At 49.3% G+C, this 23,552-nt stretch overlaps 2 protein-coding genes across 3 annotated transcripts; both read right to left on the bottom strand.

Moving 5' to 3' along the window:
* Window positions 1-832: 832 nt before the first annotated feature.
* Abcf1 (ATP binding cassette subfamily F member 1) lies at window positions 833-13,529 on the bottom strand. Its single transcript, XM_021149108.2, has 23 exons — window positions 13,391-13,529; window positions 8,975-9,021; window positions 8,182-8,262; window positions 7,968-8,097; window positions 7,811-7,848; window positions 7,622-7,732; window positions 7,378-7,449; window positions 7,186-7,293; window positions 5,983-6,081; window positions 5,691-5,813; window positions 5,039-5,225; window positions 4,812-4,951; window positions 4,578-4,726; window positions 4,111-4,194; window positions 3,865-3,989; window positions 3,433-3,717; window positions 3,225-3,299; window positions 3,065-3,135; window positions 2,287-2,319; window positions 2,035-2,203; window positions 1,804-1,868; window positions 1,638-1,710; window positions 833-1,544 (listed from the first exon to the last, which is right to left on the bottom strand). Exons 1-23 carry the CDS (start codon window positions 13,461-13,463, stop codon window positions 1,378-1,380), a joined length of 2,505 nt encoding a protein of 834 aa, XP_021004767.1. The 5' UTR covers window positions 13,464-13,529; the 3' UTR covers window positions 833-1,377.
* Window positions 13,530-16,248: 2,719 nt separating this feature from the next.
* On the bottom strand, window positions 16,249-23,497 carry Prr3 (proline rich 3). Of its 2 annotated transcripts, none has more exons than XM_021149112.2 (5): window positions 22,814-23,426; window positions 22,401-22,468; window positions 22,070-22,132; window positions 18,255-18,545; window positions 16,249-17,534 (listed from the first exon to the last, which is right to left on the bottom strand). In XM_021149112.2, the coding sequence occupies exons 3-5, from the start codon at window positions 22,101-22,103 to the stop codon at window positions 17,428-17,430; spliced, it is 432 nt and encodes a 143-aa protein (XP_021004771.1). In that variant the 5' UTR covers window positions 22,104-22,132; window positions 22,401-22,468; window positions 22,814-23,426; the 3' UTR covers window positions 16,249-17,427. The 2 variants fall into 2 exon arrangements, with proteins under 2 accessions (XP_021004771.1, XP_029327347.1); XM_029471487.1 differs by lacking the exon at window positions 22,401-22,468 and having other exon boundaries at window positions 16,255-17,534; window positions 22,814-22,939; window positions 23,347-23,497.
* Window positions 23,498-23,552: the final 55 nt, after the last annotated feature.

A 23,552-nucleotide genomic window follows, 5' to 3' on the forward strand; every position in this document is an offset into this window, starting at 1 on the left:
ACCAGGCTTCACAGGCATGCTCTTGATATCCACCAATTAACACCGCATAATTTCTGCATTCTCATCATGAGGGTGTGCAAACGTCAAGTGTACAATGTTGAACCCGGTGAGGGCTCCATGGTGGCCAGTTGTCATATCCCTTCAGAGAGGGGCAGCTCAACAGCCTGCTCACTGTATCCTACTTTTGATACGAATTTGTTATTTACTTTGGCAGGAAAATAATATTTCCTAACTGAATCTATATTCACCTTGGAAATGACATACTATTCTTTCTCCTCAGTAAGTCATACCTAACAGTTTCTGTCTGTCCCATCTTGCCCTTGTCTCCTTTGGTTCTAACACCTCAGTTCTGTAACAAAGCCCACCATGCTGTCCCCTTCAGGACCCCGCCGTAACTAGGGGCTTTAGGTGACATCTACAGTAGAAACCTCTCTGGTCCCATCTTCATGCTTTTTCTCTGTGAGGGATGATTCCCACCCAATGTCTGAGTGGATGAGTTGACTCTGCCAGCTGTGCAGTGATCTGCTCTATGTAGATCTCTGGGTACCAGATCTATGGAAGGGCTCTGTCTATTTTCTAAAGGCTTGCCTCAAACTCACTAGAGCCATTAAAACCCTCTCTACACCTCCAGGGTGTGAGTTATAGGTGTAACTCTATCCCAGCATGCTCTGTAGGTCTTACATCAGCAGACTGGGTTCCCATGCAAAGGGTGGAGTGCCATTTCATTCACAGGGTTGGTCTGGTGTCTTTCCCAACCATGAGGGCATAGTGGGGACAAGCACTGGCTGGGGAGGGACACAAAAAGCCCAGGAAGCACCCCACAGGCACATGGTTATCAGCACCCCACTCCTTTATTTCCTCCCCTGTAAAGGAGACTTCAGTCCTGGAGTTCTCCTTTCCTGCCCTCAAGTCCCCACGAGACAAGGGACCACAGGCACCAGATCTTTGGTGAGACAGTCCAGGTCTCAGACACTCGCCTCCAGCCCTGAGGTTCTGGCTGTTTGTGTCAGTGAGTCAGTAGTACCCTTCCAAAAGGAGGGACCAGGGTCAGTTCTGAGTGGCAAAGGTCTTGAGACAAGAGGCCACCTTAACTAGGCCTGAGGGGAACCCAGCACAGCAAAGGTCACCTCTGTCTGAAGAGAGACTGAGCCAGTGTGGGCAAGCCAGCTCAGTTACCTCAAGGGGAACAGTCCTTCATTGAGAAGGACACAATCCACACGGATGGATGCTCTCACACATCAAGGCAACACGCCACCTTCATGGCCTATGTGGCTGCTGCAGCTGTCAGCAGACACGGCAGGCTTCTAGGTGGATGAGGGGAGATGGCCTAGATTCCAGCCATAGGAGCTTGTTGCAGCAGGCTTCCAGGAGGGGAGCTCAATCCCGAGGACGGTTGACCATGACTTCACCCAGGGCCTCCAACACCTCTCGCTTATAGTCATCAAAGTCGCCGTCGATCTGACTGACACCCTGCTCCTCCACCACCCACAACTGGCAGTTGGTTTCTGTGATGAGGCGCGCATCGTGGCTGACAACGATCACAGCTTTGGAGGAAGAACAAATCAAGAAAGAGAGGGAGTCAGGAGTGGAAGAGGAAGAGGCCCAGCAGCTCCATCTGCCTCTGTCTGAGCACTTACCCCCCTTGTAGTCGTTGATGGCCTCTCCCAGGGCGTCAATGGACTCTATGTCCAAGTTATTGGTTGGTTCATCCTGTGGAGAAGGAAGAGGCCCATGGCAGAGCACTGTAGCAGCTGCGTTTGCAGCTCTGACCCACAAACCCTTCTCCTCTGACTGCCCACTCACCAAGATGAGGACATCAGGCTCCCGACAGGCCAGCTCTGCAAACACAACTCGGGCTTTCTGCCCACCTGTCACAAAAGGAACCATATGGAGACTCCTGTCACTCGCCTTGCAGAAGGCCAACCCTATGGATGTACTTGGGACATGGAGGCTCCCCATCTGTGCTGTAACCCCCTTCAGCTTCCAGGAACAGCTGATGAGGTCACCTCCTCAGGCACCCCAGAATGACAGTACCGGAGAGTTTGCAGATCTGGATGGTGTGGGCGTGGCTCTCCAGGCCAAAGCGGCCCAGGCACTTCCGGGCATCCTGGTAGGGCAGATTGAAGCTCCGCTGCAGGTACTCAGTGGGCGTCTCCTCCATGTGCAGCTGCTCTGCGTACTGCTGGTTAAAGAAGCCGATTTTCTGCCCAAGAGGAGAGGGGGGTGGTCAGTCAAGAGTCCTGCTTCCTGCCTGACCTCCAGCCTCAGTTCCCAAGGCCAGCTTACCAGCCGATGGTTCTTCCTCATTTCCCCGTTAGTCTGCAAGGACAAGCAAGAGTGAGAGCAGGATGGGAGGTGGAGGCCCAAAGCCCAGCTTCTCTTTTCCTTGTTTGGACACAGTCTCACTCTGCAGCCCAGGATGGCTGTGAATTCAAGGCCATCCTCCTGTCTCAGCCTCCCCAGTCCTGAGTTTATGAGTGGATGCTACTAGGCCTATCTCAAAATTTTCAAAGAGAACCAAATACTAGAGTTTCTCAGAGAGAAACAAACATCAGAACTGGGCTGGGAATAAATGGGTGCAAGAAAGGGAAACGGGTGCCTGGGGACGGGAGACTCTGAAGTGGGAGGGACGGAGGATAAAAGCTTCCCTTCCTTACAGGGCCTGCGAATGAAGCTGGGTGGGTGGCACAGGCCTGTCATCTCAGCTATTTAAGTAACTAAGAAAGGAAAGAGGGTGGCAAATTTGAGGTCACTCTGGATAATTTAGCAAGGCCTCATCTTAAAGTAAAACAAGAGGGATGATACAGCGTGTTAAAGGTTCAATCCCTAGAACTACAAACAACAAAAGCACAAGCCTACACTGGGGCACAAGTGCAAGAGCGGCAACAGGAAAACCCAGGGCTTCCAAGGCTGCCGGAAACCAGTGCACGTTTGTGACAGATGTACGAGAAAGGCCTGCCATTCGTCTCTGCACGTGCCCTCCAGCTTACACACAGTTTACAAGGACACACTGTCCCCTGGGCCACACCTGGACCTCCCCTCTCCTGTTCGCTTTAGGACTCACCGGTGTCAGCTTGCCAGTCAGCAGCAGGAGCAGTGTGCTCTTCCCCACACCATTGGGACCCACGATACAAACTGGAAGGAGGAGACCACTGGTTAGAGAAACCGCTTAAGTCCTGAGACTCATGCTCCACACCCAAGTCACCCAGGGCCAACCGACTCACTCCGGGAGTCCATGTCGATGCCGAAATCTAGATTCTTAAAAAGTGGCTTCTGCCCCTCGTAGCCAAACGTCACACCTGATAAAAACGAGCCATTCACAATTTTCTTGATTACCCCAAATGCCTGGCCTCCCAGGAAAGGGCTACAGCCTTGGCAGAGTGTAGGGTACCCAAGGGCACTGCTGTGCACTGGCAGCAAGCCGTCACTCACCGTGCAGGCCCAGCACAGGTGGGCTGAGAGGCGGGGGGTCTGGGAAGGTGAAGCGCACAGTGTACTCCTTGGGTCGCTTCAGGAGCTCAGGGGGCTCCTGAGACTCTTCATCCTGGTTTTTCCGTCGGCACTTCTGCTGTTTTCGAGTCAGGACTTCCTTTGTTTGCTTTTCTGCTTGCTTGGTGGACTTGCCCCCAGCCTTCAGCTCCTTCAGCTTCTTCTCCTGCTTCTCATACTGCTTTAGCAGCTCTTTCTGCTTCTGCTGGTACATCTTCTTGAAGGTCACTGGGATGGAACAACCAGGGACAGGTGAGTTGGGAAGAGAAGCTCTGCATGGAGGTCTTGGACAGAGAGCTCGCCACCATGCCCAGGGCCGGCTACTCTGGCTCCACCTTTGGGTCCTGTCTCCAACCTGTGAAAGAGCATGCTTACTGTAATTGCCCCTGTAGTAATGCAGCCGCTGAGTGTCCAGGTGGATGATATCAGTGCAAACGTCATCCAGGAAGCCCTGGTCGTGGGAGACAATCAGCAACGTCTTCCTCCAGCCCTGAAGGTAGCTGCAGTGGAGAGAGGGGGTGTGCGTGTGAGTGTCACAAGGCCGGGGAAGATGAGTCTAGGAAGTAGATAAGGGGACGGGGACAGGGAAAACGGCAGAGCGGGAGACTACGGGCAGCGCACTTATTGAGCCAGATGACGGCGTTGAGGTCCAGGTGGTTAGTGGGCTCGTCCAACATCAGCAGCGTTGGTTCCATGAACAGCGCCCTAAAGGAGTGCATGGAGTGTAAGGTTAGGGAAGGAAGATGCCTGTTCAGCAAACCCAGAGCACAGTGACAACAGTCTGTTAGAGAGGGGTCAAAACGGAGAATGGCCCAAGTTCTCACAGTGCACACAGTAAAGGAGGTTTAAAGTTGGCCTCAAGGGGCTGGAGAGAGGGCTCAGCAGTTAAGAGCACTGACTGTTCTTCCAGAGGTCCTGAGTTCAATTCCCAGCAACCATATGGTGGCTCACAACCATCTCTAATGGGATCTGATGTTCTTTTCTGGTGTGTCTGAAGACAACTACAATGACCTCAAACCTGCTCACTATGCAGGCCTTGGAAGAATGGGAAGAAAGGGGCTGGTCAGAAGCTGGGAGGCAGGGCCTACCTGGCCAGGGAGACACGCATTCTCCAACCCCCAGAGAACTTCTGTGTGGGCCGATTCTGCATCTCAGGGTCGAAGCCCAAGCCAGCCAGGATCCGCCGTGCCTTGGCCTCTGCAGCTGCTGCCCCGGTAGCTCGCAGTTCCTCATACACCTGGGAGGAGGGAGAAGAGGACACATGTCCAAGGGTCCACAGACCCGCAAGGCCTACCTTGTGTCCCCTGCGCCATCTCCTCTACCTTTTCTAGTTTCTCAGCAGCAGTGTCATCCCCCTGCTCCAGCTGTCCCTGAAGCCGTCTCTCCTCCTCTAGTAACCTCAGTCGCTTGGTGTCTGCACGAAGGACAGCTTGCACGGCTGGTGTTTCATCAGCCACCACCTCTGCAGGAGTGGGAAGGCTGGGTGTCAATGCCAGTCCCGCCCGTCCTCGGTCATCCTCCCGGCTTGCTTTCCCACTCCCAGCCTCACCCTGCTCGCACAGCAGCACGTCAATGTTAGGAGGGATGCTCAGGGCACGGTTGGCAATGTGCTTCAGAAGTGTGGTTTTGCCTTTGCCGTTGGGTCCCACCAGCCCATAGCGGCGGCCGGCTACTATGTACAGATCAGCATTGACGAACAGCTCCTTACCGTGGGCGGAGATGCTGAACTTTTCCAACTGCAGCCAAAAGAAAGGATGAACACGGGGGCACACAAACACGTGAGAAGTCTCCCCCCCCCCCCAGTACCACAGCAGGGGTCCTGCTGTTTCTATCGGCTTTTCTGTCACTTTGCTCAGTCTGGCTGAACCATTTCTTTTTCTTTTTTCCTTTTAGATTTATTTCTTTATGTATGTGAGTACACTATAGCTGTAGAGAATTGAATTTTAGGACCTCTGCTTGCTCTGGTTGACCCCGCTTGCTGTAGCTGTCTTCAGACACACCAGAAGAGGGTGTCAGGTCTCATTATGGGTGGTTGTGAGTCACCACGTGGTTGCTGGGATTTGAACTCAGGACCTTCGGAAGAGCAGTCAGTGCTCTTACCCGTTGAGCCATTTCGCCAGCCTGCTGAATCTTTTCTTTAGTCATTCATCCCTCACAGGCCTGCTCAAGTGCTAAGTGGGGCAAGGGCCCTCAGATCTCACCTTGATGTCAGATGCATTTTCTAACATTGCCTGGCGGGAAGACACCTCTGCCTGGGACACAGAGAAGTCGTTTTCTGCAGCATTAGCTGCTTTTAATGATTCCACCTGTCGTTCATAATCCATCTGAGGAGGGAAAGGACACTCAGTGTCATAACATAGTAGCTTCAGAATGTCAGAGCTGAAGGTCGTAAATCCCTCTGTCTTTCCACTACTCCACTTCAAGCAGCCCCCAAAGCTCTTCTCAGATCCTGGGGCCTTACAAACCACAGGAACTGTAAGAACTGTGGCTTACCTGTTTCTTTAGCTTTTTCTTTTCCTTTTTGCTAAGGTTGGCATAGGGATCATTTGCCTTCAAGTCTCCTTCTTTCTCTTCCTTCTCTTCCCCTGAGCCCTGTGAGAACAAGTGGTGGTAAGCAAACAAAAGCAGCAGCAAGAACAGGACTACAGATTTAAGTCTACAGACTGACTTCCAAGTCAGCTAGGAACATACAGAGAAATCTTGGCTCTGACCCTCCACCCTGTGTTTCTCTGTGTAACAGTCCTGGCTGTCCTCACACTTGGCTTTGTAGACCAGGCTGGCCTCAAACTAACAAAGATCTACCTGCCTCTGACTTCCAAGTGCTAGGATGAGAAATGTCTTGAAAAACCAAACAAAAAACAACAAAACAATCAAACACCAAAACAAAAACAGTAACAACAACAATAACAAAAATAACCAAACCAAAACTCAACCACCACCACCACCACCACCACCACCACCACCACCACCGTCAGATTCCTAGCATCCCACTAAGGCAGGAAGCTGTCTTCCCCACCCAATCTGGAGATGGCTTATCCCAAAGTCTCCATCTAATGTTTATCCCAAGGCACTGGTGTGCATGCAGCCCTTAATCAATCTCTGTCATCAGGAACCACTGGTGTGAAATGCTCGGCAGGCTAACGAAGGAAAAGCTTGTAACTTCTAAGACAGTGTAAGCGAAAGGAAGCAACTGAGTTTCTTCTGTCACTAATGTGCAAAAAAACCAAACCAAACCAAACCAAATAAAAAAGATGGTCTAGCGTGCAGACTGAGGTAGCCAGCAAGAACTAAGACTAGAAATGCTTGAAATGTTGAGAAACAGAGAGAGACTGAAGACCAGGAACATCGTTAAGATTGTTCTAGACCACAGTGCAGTGAATAGTGAATGGTCACAGCCAGCACCAACACCATCAGGATGAACTCCATCCAAGCCCCACCTCTTCCATCTGGCATGGTGGTTCCAGTGACCCGACACCTGACTTCATGTGGCTCATGAGATAAGATGTTATAGTTCCAAAGAGTTGTAAAACATAAGACAGAGACATGAAGCTCAAAGTCCTGGAACTCAGCAGTAGATAGATCAGGCTGGCTTCAAGCTCAGAGATCCCCTTCATTTGTCCCCACTATGGTGGATGTGTGATTCTTGCTCCAGTCAGCAGGAGCTTCCCCCGCCCCGCCCCAGCAGTGTGCACACACCTGCTCAGCCTCCTTTTTGTCTCTGTCCTTCCCTTGCTGAGGAGGCTCCTTTTCTTTAGCTGTGTCCTCCTCATCTTCCCCTTCACTGTCTGCAGCAGCAGGTTTACTCTGAGGCAGCAAGGAGAAGACAGGCCTGATGGAAGGCTGGCTCCCTGAGGAGCAGTCATCACCACCTGCAGGGCCCCCTCTCACCTTGGCTTTCCCTTTTGATTTCTCCTCCTTTCCCTTTTTACTCCTGAGCCCAGGAGGCTCCTCAGCCACGGCCTGCAGGAGACACAGACAGATGGTTTGGATTTGGAGTTTAAATCTCTGAAGAGTCACAGAAGGCTTTAGAGAGATGCGGGCTGCTGGCATGAACAGGAGAGTTAGGACAGGCGGTTTAGGGGCCGGAAAGTGGTACCCCGTGAGGAGGCAGCGTGGCAGAGCCACCACTCACTTTATTGATGCGATTCTTCTCTGGCTTGGCGGGCTTGAGAACACGCTTTTCTTCCTCCTCTTCCTCCTCCTCACTGTCATCCTGAATCAGGGCTTCAAAAACATTCCCACCCTACAGGAAAAGGGCCTACAAGTCAGTGGGGTGGCTCTGGTTGCCTCTGGGGTCTTTGCTTCCTTGCTGATAGCTCACCTTGGCCTTCTTCCGTCCTCGGGGTATGGGGGCGGGCACTGAAATGATAGGGGAGAGGAGGGGGTCAAGAAAACACCTGGCTCCTTCACTGGCGGCTGGAGGCCTTACTCCCCACTGACCATGGGCTGCAGCTGCCCTTGGCCCTCAGTTCCCTTACCCTCATCTTCCTCATCACTGGCTGGCACAGACAGCTGCTTAAGTCGCTCCATGAGCACTCTCTCATCACTATCATCGTCCACATCCTTCTTCCGACGGCCTTTCCTGGTGTCGCGCTTTTTCTTCTGTTGCTGAAACAACAGTGCGAGTGCTGAGAGGGGCTGAGAGCGGCTGAGAGGTCTGGGATTCCTGGGATATGAGGCCCACAGGGATACCTGCTGTTGCTGCTCCTTCTCCTTCTGCAATTTTTCCTCTTCCCCAGCTTGTCTGTCCTCTACTGCCAGCTCTTCAAAGAACTATAAAGGGATAAGACACAGGTGAGGGCTCTAAGGCTGTCGGCCATCTGCACACAGCTGTCACTGCCCCATTTCCTCTCTCTAAAAAGCGGCTGTGGTCATTTTATTATTTCATTTCCTACTCGTGGATCCTGCTCAAAGAAATAGCTCCCACGAACCACTGGCTTCCACTTTCACACACCGGATGACTGACATGTGCATGCCTGTCCCTCCACAGCTGTGAGCCAGCCCATGGATGCTTCTCAACCTCCAAGCTGTAAGAAAGCACTATTTGGCTGGGCGGTGGTGGCGCATGCCTTTAATCCCAGCACTTGGGAGGCAGAGGCAGGCAGATTTTTGAGTTCAAGGCCAGCCCAGGACAGCCAGGCTATGCAGAGATACCCTATCTTACAAAACTAAAAAAAAAAGCACTATTTGCTCTTTTCAATTTTTTTTTCTTTGAGACAGGGTTTCTCTGCGTAGCTCAGGCTGACCCAGAACTCAGATATGCCTTGCCTCTGCCTCCTGAGTGAATGGGGAGATTAAAGGTTCACATGACAGCTTGGCTCTCTGAATTTTTACCTTTGTTAATTCTTTGATACCCAGTGCCACACATAGTACACCCCACAAGCCCCTTCTCCTAGCAAGGTCTCCCCTCTTCAGGTCTCACTTGTCCATTTACACTGCCTGGGAACACCCAGGGGCGTTACTCTTCCCGGACTCATTTTCTCACCGTCTTTTTGGTCTTCTTGTCCTTTTTTCCTTTCTTCACTACTTTGTCTGGAAGGTTAAACAGACATTACAACATTAGTTTCTTACAAATGTCCAAGCTGGGCGGTGGTGGCGCATGCCTTTAATCCCAGCACTTGGGAGGCAGAGGCAGGCAGATTTCTGAGTTCGAGTCCAGCCTGGTCTACAAAGTGAGTTCCAGGACAGCCAGGGCTACAAAGAGAAACCCTGTGTGGAAAAACCAAAAAACCAAAAAAAAAAAAAAAAAAAAAAAAGTCCAGCAGCCTGAGCTTCCTGCAGAGCTCCAGTTAGCTCTACCAGGAAGAGCTATTCTTCATCACCACTGACTGGTCTTTCAGAGATCATTATTTCTTCTTCCATCTGTTCATCTACACACCTACTATTTTTTTTTTCCTTTCTTTTTGTATTTTCAACTGTGTAGCCTTGGCTGTCCTGGAACTATCTCTATAGACCTGGATGGCCTAAAACTCAGAGATCAGCCTCTACTGGAGTGCTGACATGTAACCACCTGGCTCCAAATGCCTATTTACTTAAAACATTTTTTTCGATATATTTATTTTATAAGAGTGAGAGTGCTTTGCCTGTAGGCGTATATGCATATTATGTGTCTGCCATCCTGCCTAAATGGACTTACAGATAAGCTACCAGGTGGGTGCTCAAGATGAACTTGGTCCTCTGCAAGAATGGCAAGTGCTGTTACCACTGAGCCGTCTCTCTGGGCCCTACGGACACCCATTTACTAACCAGACACTAGGTGTCCGAAAACGTGTGCACTGGGGATGCAAACAGCTAAGAACTGTGGTTTCCTCTGATGCTTGTAGGAGGACAGATCTTTACAGAGCAAAGGCCTCAAACTTCACTTAAAGAAAAGGCATATTTGGTGGGGAGGGAAGAAGCCGGCCTCAAGCCTAGTGCTTTGTGGAGGTGCCAGTAAGGGGACAGTAAGTCTGTTGGTATGATCTGATCTTTTGTACCCTCAAGTCTTGCATCCATTTAGAGTGGAGCAAGGGTAAGAAGGACACCAGTGGAAAGTCTTAAAAGAGATTGTTACAATGTTTCTATAGTGGAAAGAGGAGGGGCAACAGCAGAACCCAAGGGTGGAGAGGAACATGGATTTTTTTTTTTTAAGATGTATTTATTATTATATCTAAGTACACTGTAGTTGTCTTCAGACACACCAGAAGAGGGCGTCAGATCTCACTACAGATGGTTGTGAGCCACCATGTGGTTGCTGGGAATTGAACTCAGGACCTTCAGAAGAGCAGTCGATGCTCTTAACCACTGAGCCATCTCTCCAGCTTGGAAGTCGGATTCTAAAGAGACATTCAGTACTTCTCTATAGGAATTGAGCCAGGGCTCTAATATCTATTTTGGAAACAAAACAAAACAAAAAGTAAGTAACCCACCACCACCACTACCACCAAAAAACCAAGAACAAACAAAAGTCACCTGTGTTCTCCATGATCTTCACGAAAATTAGCACAATCAGAACACACGTCTCATTTGCGTGGCTGCTGGATCAGGGCTTCACACAGCAGGCAGCCAGCCAGTCGCAGCTGAACCCATACCCTCAGTCCTTTATCTTCACCTTTCATTTTGAGGCAATCTCTCTAAGTTGCCCAAGCTGGCCTTGAACTTGTAATCCTTCCTGCTTTAGCCTCCCATACTTGGAATCCAGGTCTGAGCTAGCAGGTCTGACTTGTATTCAGATATGTCAGCTGTTCTCTGGGCAGCTCACTGTGTAGATCAGGCTGGCTTTGAATTCAGAGATATCCTTGCCTCTGCCACCCGAAGCCTGGAATTAAAGGCCTGAGCCATCATGGCTGACCTCATACCTCCATCCCTTAAATTCCTTCTGTCAAATCCTCTGATCCACCTGACCCTGAGGTAAGGAAATGCCTGTGCACAAGTCAGTTGTGAGACGTGTCATCATGGGGTTAGCAGGACCAGAGCTATGCTACTCGGCTCCTCTTCCAATCTCCTTTAGCACCTTCCTGAAGCTGTCCTGAGTGGCAAAGACAACACTTTAACATTACCACTCCTCACCATATTTGTAATCTGGATAACAAGGAGGTCGAAGGAGAAAAGAGTTTGAACCCTGCCTGGATAGTTTAATGAAACCTTGTCTCAAAATAAACAGCCAAGGATGAGTCTACATGGACCAGTTCAAAGCCATTCTCCACTTTATATAACTGGGCATTGTGGCTCAAGTCTGTAATGCCAACACTTTAAGGCTCAGGCTAAAGCAATACATGTTCAAGGCCATCCCTAGCTATACATGAGTTCAAAGCCAGCCTGGGCTACATTGGACCTTGTATTAAAATAAAACTAAAAAACCTCTAAGCTATGTTTATAAGGTGTATATGAAGCAAAAGTGTATTTTATGTTTAGATTTGCATCCCATCGCTTAGGCAGCTTACTGCATACATGCCAACCCTGAACACTCAGGAGGTCCAGCAATCTGGTCTGGATATCACTTAACAAACAAAGGAGCGAACAAACAACTCAGTCAGCACTCTCTAGAACTTTGTATCTCCAACCACACTCATCTACATCTTTATGTCAAGTCTCTTCTCTCACCAGAGACAGTTAACAATGTGTTCTTGTCACCTCCAACTCAGCCTTCAAGACACACTGGGCTGGAAAGAGAACTGACTACAAAGTTGTCTACTGACTTCCCATCCACACCTGCTCCAAGGCATGCTCCTCCCTCAAGAAAGCACAGGGGCTGGAGAGATGGCTCATCACTTTAGAGCATCACTTGCTGCTCTCTCAGAGGGCCCGGGCTTGATTTCAAGCACTCACATGACGGCTTACAACCACTTGTGACAGCAGTGTCAGGGGATCAGATGCCCTCCACTGACAAGGCACGCACATGGTACACTTATATACATGCAAGCAATACATTCATACACATAAAAAAATAATTTTTGCATATTTTCCACCTTACAGTCCAACACTACTCTCTCTTTTTTTATTTTTATTTTCAGGGCTGGAGAGATGGCTCAGTAGTTAAGAGCACTGGCTGCTCTTCCAGAGGACCTGGGTTCCAATCCTAGCTAACAAGGCTCTCTGAAACTCCAGTTCCAGGATACCCAACGCCCTCTTCTGGCTTTCAAAGGCACTGCATGTGTGCAGTACAAAGGCAAAGCACCCATACACATAAAATACTAATTTTTTGTTTGTTTGTTTTTTATCCAGCTAGGAATGTTGGTGCACATCTGTAACACCAACATTCAATTGGCAGATGCACATGGATCTCTATGAGTTCCAGGCCAGCCTGATCTACATAGTGAGTCCCAGACTAGTCAGGCTACATAGTGAAATCCCACCTCAAAGAACAAAACAACTTTTAATTAAAGGTATTTCTCAAGCACTACTACCTACTAATGGTCCACTGCCCACTCTCTTTTTTTGTTTTGTTTTCTTTTTCGAGATAGGGTTTCTCTGTGTAGCCCTGGCTGTCCTGGAACTCAGAAATCTGCCTGCCTCTGCCTTCCAAGTGCTGGGATTAAAGGCGTGCACCACTGCCCAGCTCACTACCCATTCCTTAAACTGCACTTTGATTAATGAGTGGCATCCTTCTTTACCCTTTTATCTGCCCAGTCTCTAGTTCTGCCCCAGGCACTTGACAGCGACTCTTCGGTCTTCACTTCCTCACTATTTTTTTGACACTTCTTACAAAAGTCACTGCCAGAGCCTGGTGTTCCTAAGTCTATCCTGGCACACACCTTTAATCCCAGCACCTAGGAAGCAGAGGCAAGCAGATTTCTGTGCCTTGGAGGGTAGCATGGTCTACTGAGTGAGTTCTGGGACAGCTAGGGCTATGTAGAGCGATCTTGTCTTCTTCGAGGCAGGGCTTCTCTGTGTAGCCCTCGCTGTCAGGGAACAGCCCTGTAGACCAGGCTGGCCTCGAACTCACATAGATCCGCCTTCCTCGGCTTCCAGATGCTGGAATCAAAGGCGTGTGCCCCCAAAGCTTGGCTGAGAGACCGTCTTTTAAAAAGAGACCTTTATCCCACGCCCACATCGCACGAGTATTAAAGTAAACCCTGATCCTAGCCCTTGACACAAAGTTAGCACCTGGTGCAGTCCAGCGGGACCGAGTCTTTGGAGTCCACGAAGGAGCTGTTCTCTGGGAGGGAGGCAAGTGCAGTTAGAAGCGCCCCACACGATTCAAGGCACGCTCCCTCACCGCGGTAGGAAAGAAGTCAACAATTCTAGCTCCTGTCCTGCGGTCCCCTCCCTCGGTGACATATGGTCTTCCCGTCTCCTGTCCGCCTCCCGGGGCTCTAGGACGGCCCGGGGCACGCGGCCTCTGCCCCGGCGCACATGCGCAGGACCCACGCTCCATGGAGGCCGCTGCTGGCCCCGCCATTCCTGCCTCCTCCCCACTCACCCGCGGGGCTCGTGCCCTCGCCGTCCCCGATCCACTCGGGCTCGGGCGGCTGCTGCTTGGGACCCTTCGGCATCGCGGCGGCAGTTAAGAGTCCTCCAGCGGCGCCCGGCGCCGTTTCCGCTTCCGGCGGTGTGGGTCGGCCAGTGGGCGGGCTCTCCATGTAGCCTCCGCCCCGCCCCGCGGAGGGTCTGGTGCGCAGACGCCTGGGGCTAGGGGGCGGGGCGGCACTGCGGCCTTGGGGGTGTGGCTGGAGACGTCATGTACTTGCCTGGAGTGGGCAGCGCGTTATGACGGTCCCCACGCCTAAGCAGCTAATGCTGCGACGCGGTGACACTCAAAGAAGGACATGGTAATTTCCAGGTAGGCAGAAGTAGACATCTGATTGTGTCACCCTAGCTGGTGTATGGAACTCGCTGTGTAGCTGAGGCTGACCTCCAGCCCAGAGACGCGTTTGCCTTTGGCTCTGGAGTGCTGAGTTTTGTTTTGTTTTCCAGACAGGGTTTCTCTGTGTAGCACTGGCTGGCCTCTAACTCAGAAATCCGCCTGCCTCTGCCTCCCAAGTGCTGGGATTAATAAGGTGTGCGCCACTACTGCCTGGTAGGAGTGCTGAGGTTTGTCTCCACACCCTGTTCTGAATCCTTTTTGTTGTTTAACCTGGGACTCACTGTGTAGTTCTTGGCTGCTCTGAAACTCACAATGTAGACTCGGTTGGCTTGGAACTCCTAGAATTCCGCCTGCTTCTCTGCCTCTGGGAGAGCCAGGATTACAGGTCTGTACTATTATGCCTGACTGGCCACTTTATTTAAAACAGTACACCTCTTCAGTCATTCTTCACTACTTTCTATCCTATTCTTTCTAATCCTACATACTGTAAACTGTACTTAAAGACACCACAGCCAGTCGGTTTAGGAAAGTGTAACCTTACTGGCCCTTGGTTGACATGTCACTAAATACCCAGGTGTACAGACATAACCAAGGAACTCCACCCCAATAACTATTATGCAATGGAACCTGGAGGTTTTGTGTGTGTGTGTGTGATAATTTTGCTGCTAATTGACCTACTGTAATTGCACATAAAACAGCAAGCAATGAGCAGTTGTAAGTTTTGACAAACAAGCCCCCCCCTTTTTTTTTGGAGACAGGGTTTCTCTGGGTAGCCCTGGTTGTCTTGGAAATCATTCTGTAGACCAGGCTGGCCATGAATTCAGAGATCTACCTGCCTCTGCCTCCCAGGAAGCATATACCTTTCAAACCACAATCAAGATATGGCTGGCTTTTAACTCTAATGAATGACAGGCATGGGGGTTTGGATGAGGGTTTCCACACCCATGGCAGCTCCTATCTTCAGTCATGCTCTTCTTTTCCTTATGTAGTCCAGTCTTGCCTCAAGTCCTCTAAGTAGCCAATGATACTCAATTTCCCATTTTCTTGTCTCCCTCCTGAGCTTTGAGATTACACACCTGTGTTAATGTGCCTGGTTTATTTATATGGTCCAAGAATGGAAGCAACATCACATATACTAGGCAAATGTCCTACCCACTGAGCTACATTCCCAGCTCTCATGATGCTTCTGTCCCAATTCATTTTTCAAGGTAACCAGATCAGAAGCCATGTCCTAACACATCTGACATAGGTGGTCACTTTCCCTCCATTTCTCCACAGACTTTTTCTCCAGTGGACTGCTCTTCCTCCATCTTTTGCTGGTGCCTCTGCCCCTGGGGTTCTAACGTCGATATACATCAGAGCTCAATCTTTGACAGACTTTTTAAAAAAATTACTTTTACATGTTTGCTTGCTTATGTGCACTGGGTATGTGCCTGGTGCCCCAGGAGGGCAAAAGAGGGCGCCAAATCCCCAAGCACTGGAGTCACAAGCAGCTGTAAGCTGCCATGTGTCCTGGATAGCAAACTACAGGCTCTCTTCAAGAGCAAATGCTTTTAAAACAGAGCTCTCTCTGACCCAAATGCTTTCATTTTGACCGTATCTAAACATTTGCTTTTCTTCAACTTCACTTTGCAAGCCTATGTTACTGTCGAAGCATAGAAAATCTCCATTTCTGGGGCTGGAGACATGGCTCAGTGCGTAATAGCACATGTTGCTCTTATAGATAATCCACATGGCTCACAACAACCCAGTGACTCTGATGCATTCTTCTGACCTCCAGAGGTAGCAGGCACACACAGCACGCATATATACAGGGAGGCAAAATATTCATAAAGTAGTAAATAAATCTGAAAACTTTTTTTTTTTTTTTCCGGAGACAGGGTTTCTCTGCGTAGCCCTGGCTGTCCTGGAACTCACTCTGTAGAGCAGGCTGGCCTCAAACTCAGAACTCCACCTGCCTCTGCTTCCCAAGTGCTGGGATTAAAGGCTTGCGCCACCATGGCCCTGCCTAAAAACTTTTAAAAAAAAATCTTCATTTCTAAGTCTGTTCCCCAGCCTGAGTAGACAGGTATGTCCAACCTTTTGACAGTGAGACAAAGTCATTACAAAGTCTGATTATCATCTACAGAGTTCATGTGAATTACATGATTTGATTTACAAGGGAAAAAGTATCACAAAATAAATCTTAAATGAGTTGCTCTTCTGATTTTGTGTTCAGACCAAAAAAATGCCAACATGCAAATCTAAGGCCTCCAGGAACTGTTCTCAGACACTGCCTAGACCACTCCACCCACTCCTCCTCCTGTGCATCCTTCAGACCTCAGCTCCATGCCAGGTCCTCATCTGCTCTCCCCACTGCAATCCTTTCCAGAGTCTAACTTGTTTCTGATAAACTAAGGGAATGAATGGACTCCCCAACAGCCTGAGAGGCTCCCCTGCACCTGCAAGGACTGCAACAGAGAAATGAGAGAAGATACCGGTTTCCAATGTGTTTATTACTAATATAAAAAAAAGTTAAAAAGAAAAAAAAAATCATTCTTAGTTCTCCAACAGCTCTCTCTCCTCTTGCGCACACACCTCCTGACCCACTTCCGTCGGGCCTGTTCAAAACCCACCACGTTCACTGCTGTTTTCACAGAAAACACGCAGGGCCGGGGAAGGAAGGGGGTCAGAGATGACAGCACTGTTCAGGTTCCATCCAAAGACGGGTGGAGTTTCACAAAGTCAAGCCAAAGGGTCGGTGGCCTCACAACGACAGAGCCTAACTAAACGGGCCAGGCAGGAGCTGTATGGGGAGGCCTGCCTGAGGCTTTCCAAGACACCACTGGCCTGTCAGACCCAGAATGCCCGACACCAGGAGAGGGCACGATGGGGAGGCAGTCTGAAGAAGTCTCACGTCCTCCCGTGTTGGGAGGTAGGTAAACTCCAGAGGGCACCAAGAGCCTCACTTGATTTGGCAGAAAAACTTACTCTAGTGTTGGGAAGTCACACACACACACACACACACACACACACACACACACACACACAAAACCCGCCACGGACACCGAGGAAGGCTACAAAGGGCGTACAGTTTCACAAAGCACAGTGACCACAGGCCTTAGCGGTGGGGTTCATGCTACGGACAGAAACTAGGACGTCCAAAAGCAGGTAGAGGCCGTTCAAGGAGCAAGTCTGCACCAGTCACTCAAACTCGACCTCAAGGCCAGACAACCTGGTGCACTTCCTGGCAGCTGCAAACACTGGGGTTTTACGTGAAAGGATTTAAAACAAGCAGCTAAAGGATAAGAGACTGCTCCAGGGCTCTTGGGAACTGAGGGCAATACTGAGGGACAGGTGGACAAATGCACAAGAAACAGCACCAAAGGTTTCCTGTTGAGCAGTCTTTTGGCAGAGGGGAAGATCCAGGAGGCAGTGGAAGGTAGCAAGATGGGGTCCCGAAGGTCTCTACAGCCTGGATCAGAAGACAGTGTGCACTGTGCACTAGTGACAATCACAGCTCTGGACCTCAAATAGGAGAGATGATGAAAGGGGTGGATGTGTCAGTGCTTGAAGGTGACAGAAGAGCCTTCAAGTAGCTAAGATGGAGCCACAGAGAGTGCATGGCCACTAGGTCAGAGGGCTCCTTCCAGCCTGGGTGGGAAGGCACAGTCTCACAGAGGAGGTCCGTTGACGCCTGGATGGTAGAAGGCACAATGGTCTTCATATCGACAGTGGCCCTTCTTAGAAAAGTGTCGGCAGATAGGGCGGTCAGACTTGTCTGTGAATAAGGGAAAACAGCAGCTTAAAAACCTCATAAACCGGGCAGTGGTGGTGTACGCCTTTAATCCCAGCACTTGGGAGGCAGAGGCAGGCAGATCTCTGAGTTCAAGGCCAGCCTGGTCTACAGAGTGAGTTCCAGGACAGCCAGGGCTACACAGAGAAACCCTGTCTTGAAAACAACAAAAAAACCTTCTAAGAGCTGGGTGAGGTGGCTCACACCTGTGGTTCCAGCATTCAGAAGGCCAAGACAGAAGACTGCCACAAGTTTGAGGTCAACTTGTCCACCCACCCCCAATCAAACACAACTTTCCTTTCTTACCCCCTCAAAAATCCTAAAAAATGTAATAGAATGCAGAGAAAAAGCCAAAGTTTCTACTATACACTGTTTATAAGTATTTTGGTTTTCCTTTCTATTTGTGGTGCTAGGGATAGAACACAGGGCCTCAGCATGATACATACCTTGCTCAATCACTGAGCAAGTCTCCCAGATCACCAAATATTTTGGAAAGACAGTTTTTCTGAGGGAAGAAAAGTGTTCAGGACTATTTGTACCTCTTAAGGCAGCTAGGAAGCTGGTAGTCCAGTGCTAGGACTCTGCAACACGGAGAAGGCCCTGCATTAATTCCCAGTGCTTCTCAGTGAGAGCCCAGAGGAGATTCCCCAGGCCTGCTGGCACACAGACCACAGCACAAACTTAACAAAGAGGGCCTGGCCTTACCTTCCATCATCTGGGGGCTGTCCTTGGGTGGGTAAGTATTCTTGACAAGAGACCAGCTTCTGAGCCTTCGTGGGTTTCTCGCCTCTTTGTAAAAGCTTTCCCTAGAGGGACCCCCATGGCCTGGCCCAGGAAAAGGAGGTTCGGTATTGATACCCCACCAACCACGACCATACGGGCTAGATCGAGGACCGAGGCCTCCCCGAATGTAGCCTCTACCCCGGGGAGGAGGCGGGAGACTCAGCAGTGGGGGAATCATCCGTCCCCTTGATCCTGGAGGACCCCTGTGGAATGCTACAGAGAGAGAGAGACAGGGAGGTGATTGCTGGGCCACTTAGTCCTGACAAAAGCCCCTCCCCTCCCCTGCTTACGACAGCAAAGCACCGACACACCGACTTTTAAAAGTACACAAATTAACTATCACGTTTTCACCTGGATTTCCACTGCTGTGTTAAAAAATATGCTTTCTAAGCGCTTTTTAGCTCCTGGTGTGGGGAAGTGAACCCAGGACCCTGTGTATGCTAGGCAACTGATTACTCTCATTACTGAGCTAAATCTCCAGCCTCAAAAGAGCCATCCATCTGTGTACACCCTTTCCTCCTCTGGAAGGTTGCCACCATCCTAACTTCTAATGTGACAGGTTGTAGATCTGCCTGGCTCTGAACTCTGGGCTCTTCTGTTAATCATGAGAGTCAGGTTGTCTGGGTTGGTGGTTGATTTTTTTTAAGTGTAGCATCCTATTACATGGACTGATGTGATCTACTGATGATGGAATGGACATGTGGGTATTAACTGTGTGGCCACAATAAACAATGCTATGAACATTTCTATGTGTAGTATAAATTTCTGTTCAGACTACATGTGGCAGAGGATTGCTCAGTAAGAAAATCTTCCAAAAAAAAAAAAAAAGTGCTCCAGGCGTGGTGGCGCTTGCCTTTAATCTCAGCACTTGGGAGGCAGAGGCAGGCGGATTTCTGAGTTCAAGGCCAGTCTGGTCTACAAAGTGAGTTCCAGGACAGCCAGGGAGATACAGAGAAACCCTGTCTCAAAAAACCAAAAAAAAAGAGAAAATCTTATTAAACACAGTTTCTGAGTAGTTCTCAACTATATACTGCCCCCCCCCCCCAGGCGGCTTTACAGCTTCCAAGCATTGGATGGCTCAGACTTTCTCATTTGGTTGATTTGTTGTGTGTGAGAGAAACAAAAATATATATGTATGCTCACATATCACATGTGTGTCTTATGTCCCTGCAGGCCAAAAAAAGGGTGTTGAACCTAGACCTGTGAGCTGCCTAGTTCTACTAGACCATGTGGTGCTAAAAATGAACCTCAGGTTCTCTCTAATAGCAAGCTCTTTAGCCTAAAAAAAATAGATTTCTAGGGGCTTGCGAGATGGTTCAGTGGGTAAGAGCACTGACTGCTCTTCCAAAGGTCCTGAGTTCAAATCCCAGCACCCACATGGTGGCTTACAACCATCCATAACAAGATCTGATGCTCTCTTCTGGAGTGTCTGAACACAGCTACAGTGTACTTACATATAATAAGTAAATAAATCTTAAAAAAAGTAGATTTCTAAAATTCCAGAATAAAATATTTTTCTAAAATTTATTTGTGTGTGTGTTGGGGACATGTACATAGATATCATGCTGCATGTGTGATAAGAGAGACAACTTGTGGAATTTGGTTCCTGTACTACTTGGAGTCCAAGGATTAAAGTCAGTCTGTCAGGCTTGGTGGCAAGCACTTTGACCTGCAGAGCCATCTTGTCAGCCTGACTCACCTCAACTATTAAGTAAATGGTTTAATACCGCAAGTAAGTTCATTTGTTGGGAAACAGAATCCTAGAACCCTACACTGTAAACCCGAGACCAAAACAGAAACCTTTAACAAACCCCTTTCCTTACATCTCCAACAGTTCCAGTAACCCACATTCTAATGGTTTTTATGAGTCTGACTTCAGATAGCTCATGTGTTTATGGGCCCACTTTCTTAATATTGTGTTGAGGTTCTACTAACAACATTTTCTTCCTTTTTCAAAAGAAATATTCCACTGAATGTATATATATATACTTTTAGCATAATGGCAGCCGGGGCTACATAACAACTGTCTTCAACAAAACAAAACAAAACAAAACAAAACAAAAAAACCCAAAACCAAAAACAAAAAGACAAGCCTAGTGATGCCTAACTTTAATCCAAAAAGTTGGGAAGCAGAAGCAGGCAGATTTTCTCTGCATTCAAGTCTAGTGTGGTCTGTACAGTGAGCTCCAAACAGCCAAGGCTACACAGTGAGACCTCACTGCAAATAACACAACAAATCAAAACAAACAAAAACTCAAATCCCCAAAGACTATGCTTTCAATTCTTGTAAATATAAACCCAGAAGTGGAACTGTACTTATTTGTTAAATAGGGTCTCTATGTAGCCCATGCTAGCTTCATAGCGTAAAAGTTCTCCTGCCTCACCCTTCAAAATTGTTAGATATGTGCTACCAGGCTTGGCTTATTTTTAGTTTTCTAACAAAGCTCCATATTATACATTGTAGTTATGTGGTTCCATGTCTATCTGGTTAACAGTGTTATCTGATTAATATAAGTCTGTGTTATTGATTTAGTTCATTTATAAATACTTCCTTTATGATTAACATATGTGTGTGTGCTTTTTGTCTGTGTGTGCCAGAGGCTGACAGGGTCTCACTGAACCTGGAACATTCTGATTCAACTATATTTGCTAGCCAGCAAGTCCTAGAGTCTGTCTACCTCTGCCTTATCACTGTTGGGCCCAGGTTTTTGTTTTTTTACATGGTTGCTAAGATTTGAAATCAGGACTTCAGGCTTTTGAAGTAAATACTTCAAAACTGGACCACCTCCCACAGTACCACTCCTCCTGTTCTTCCTCGTTTTACTTTTAGATTTTTTTTTTGTTGTTGTTGTTTGGTTTTTTTTTTTTTTTCGAGACATGGTTTCTCTGTATAGCCCGGATTAGGCTGGTGTTGAACTCAGAAATTCGCCTGCCTCTGCCTCCCAAGTGCTGGGATTAAAGGAGTGTGCCACCACAGCCTGTCTACTTTTAAATTTTATACAGTGTCTTATATAGGCCAGGCTAACACTGAACTCTGAGCTTTCCTGCTGCCGCTATGCCTGGTCTGTGTGTTGTTTACAAACGCTTACCTACTCTAAGACCATGAGACATGGTTAACTTTTTATAAGAATGTTTATTTTACACTCTGCTTAGAATTGATGTTTTTATTTGGTACGACTATAACAAAGTCAAAGTTCATAGTTTTACACACACAAAAAGTCCAATTGAGACAACTCTGTTTACTGACAGAACCACTTCTTTGATTTCATCTTTACACAGAATTCTGTGTTCATATATCTACAGGCCTCCGATTGCACTCAGACAGGGTCTCATGTAGCCTAAGCTAGCTGGTCTCAAATTTGCTATGCAGGAGAGGCTGGCCAAGAACTCCTGATCCTTCCACATGTTAAAAATTTATGTTGACATCCTGTGAAAACCACAATGTCATAGCTACTGCAGCTTTTCACCAAATCTTGCTATGCCCTCTCGCTTTGGTCTTGGTAGTGTCCCATTTAGAGCCTCTATAGTGGAGAACATTTATTTCTACACAGAAATAGAGACAGACCTAGGAGTTAATCTGGAAGAAAAGTAACATTTTGACAACACTGTGTTTCCAAACGGTTAATATATGATCCCTCATTTAGGTACACACAATCCCTGGACTTTTGTTTAAGTCTTTAAAGGTCCATCCCTTCTCCAGGGCTTAAAACACGAATCAGGGCCCAATTTCTCCTCACCTGACTTGGGATCACCAGGCTTCCCGTTAGCCATGGGGGGAGGGCCCAGAAGGCTGGGTGGTCCTAAGAGCAGACGTGAAAACACGGTCATCAGAACGGTGCAAAGGACTGATCACCTCGTCCTTACGTGGTCTTATTAACACTCAGTTTTTAACCAGGTAAGTCATATATCCACTCAGCAGTGCCGCAAACTCTCACCCCGTCCATCTGCCCGTCCCTCTGCAGAGTTGTTTGAGAGTCCATCAATGGGTAACAGAGGTCTCTAACAGCTCTTTCCTTACAGTGCTGTATCCACAACATGCCAGTGATTTCACATACCCCAATCCCTCACCTTAACTGTTGGCCCATAGTTTTTTTCTCCTCTCCTTCCCTCGGGGGAGTAGTTCACAGAAGGTTGACCTAACCAGTGGAAGTGTGGTCACAAATTGTCTTCCCGATCATCACAATCTGTAACATCGCTGCCACCCCTCTCCCCCGCCATTCTGCGGTTGCGCAAGCCAGATGTTTAGCCGAGCCGCCACCTCCCCTGCCTTCTCCAGAAAGGATTAGGAGCCAGACTGAGGTTGAGGGTTCAAGCAAGCGAAGCCCTCAATCCAGGTTCCACCAGCATCCTTCCCCCCACCACGCCCCACCCCACCTCCACGCGTGCGCCCTTTCTCCTTCCGTTGGCACCTCCTCCCCCGCATTTCATTCTCGCCTAGCCCCCTGGCCCGCTGACAGGCGTGTGCACGCCCTGCCCCTCACCCATGGGGCGCTCATCCTCCTCGTCTCCAGGCTCGTCCCGCTCGGACAGTGCGAGATGCTGCTGCTGCTGCTGCGGCGGCGGCTGGTCCTGCTTCTTTCGTTTCGGCATAGCGGCTGCGGCAATGGCTGCAGCAAGATTTGGAGGGCAGTGAGGAAGGGGCACACTAGCTTTCCTTCCGCTTCCGGGTGGGCGATGGGCCGTGTGACCGAGGCGCCCACTATGCCACTTCCGGGAGGTCGTGGATGTGCCGCGGCCGTTCGCTCCTACAAGGTGCCTCGCTCACCCCGCCGTGCGTGGGGAAGCTTTGCTCCCCCTTGTGCAACTAGTTCCTCTCCACGTGGGAAAGCACCACCCCATTCCAGTGAGATACTGGAAAGACAGGCTTCGGGACTCTGGCGGCACGCGAGAGGCCTGTCGCATCCTAAGGTCGCCACATCCGGGCCCCCGTTACCATGGCAACACCTACAGCCACAACTCCGTGCTCTCTGACCTCTCTCCAAAACTCCTTGTCCCGCTCGCTTTTCCTCCTCACCCGCGCTCGCACGTGTGGCCCGTGAACCTGCCTCTTCCGCAATCTCCTTATCGAGTCCTGTCGCCGCAGGCCAGTCCACCGGACAGCCAGTCCACGGGGCAGCCAGCGCAGCCCCGGCTCTCCCGCCAGGGGCCATCCTCTCCTGGCGGCCGCGCGGTGGGGCGTGTCCTCGCCCCGTCGCCCGGCCCCCGCCAGGTGAGTGGCAG

Source organism: Mus caroli, chromosome 17, assembly GCF_900094665.2.
Source record: "Mus caroli chromosome 17, CAROLI_EIJ_v1.1, whole genome shotgun sequence".
Taxonomy (NCBI): domain Eukaryota; kingdom Metazoa; phylum Chordata; class Mammalia; order Rodentia; family Muridae; genus Mus; species Mus caroli.

What these genes read in the sequence shown, in the direction of transcription:
- Prr3 (XM_029471487.1), bottom strand. Translation starts at nt 23,482, where the DNA reads ATGGCCCCTGGCGGGAGAGCCGGGGCTGCGCTGGCTGCCCCGTGGACT. An exon ending in GGCCACACGTGCGAGCGCGG is followed by an intron (nt 22,940 to 23,346) that starts GTGAGGAGGAAA and finishes ATCTTGCTGCAG; the next exon opens with CCATTGCCGCAGCCGCTATG. An exon ending in GCCTGGTGATCCCAAGTCAG is followed by an intron (nt 18,546 to 22,069) that starts GTGAGGAGAAAT and finishes CTCTCTCTGTAG; the next exon opens with CATTCCACAGGGGTCCTCCA.
- Abcf1 (XM_021149108.2), bottom strand. Translation starts at nt 13,463, where the DNA reads ATGCCGAAGGGTCCCAAGCAGCAGCCGCCCGAGCCCGAGTGGATCGGG. An exon ending in CATCGACATGGACTCCCGGA is followed by an intron (nt 3,136 to 3,224) that starts GTGAGTCGGTTG and finishes TCCTCCTTCCAG; the next exon opens with TTTGTATCGTGGGTCCCAAT. An exon ending in AGCCTGATGTCCTCATCTTG is followed by an intron (nt 1,711 to 1,803) that starts GTGAGTGGGCAG and finishes CCTTCTCCACAG; the next exon opens with GATGAACCAACCAATAACTT.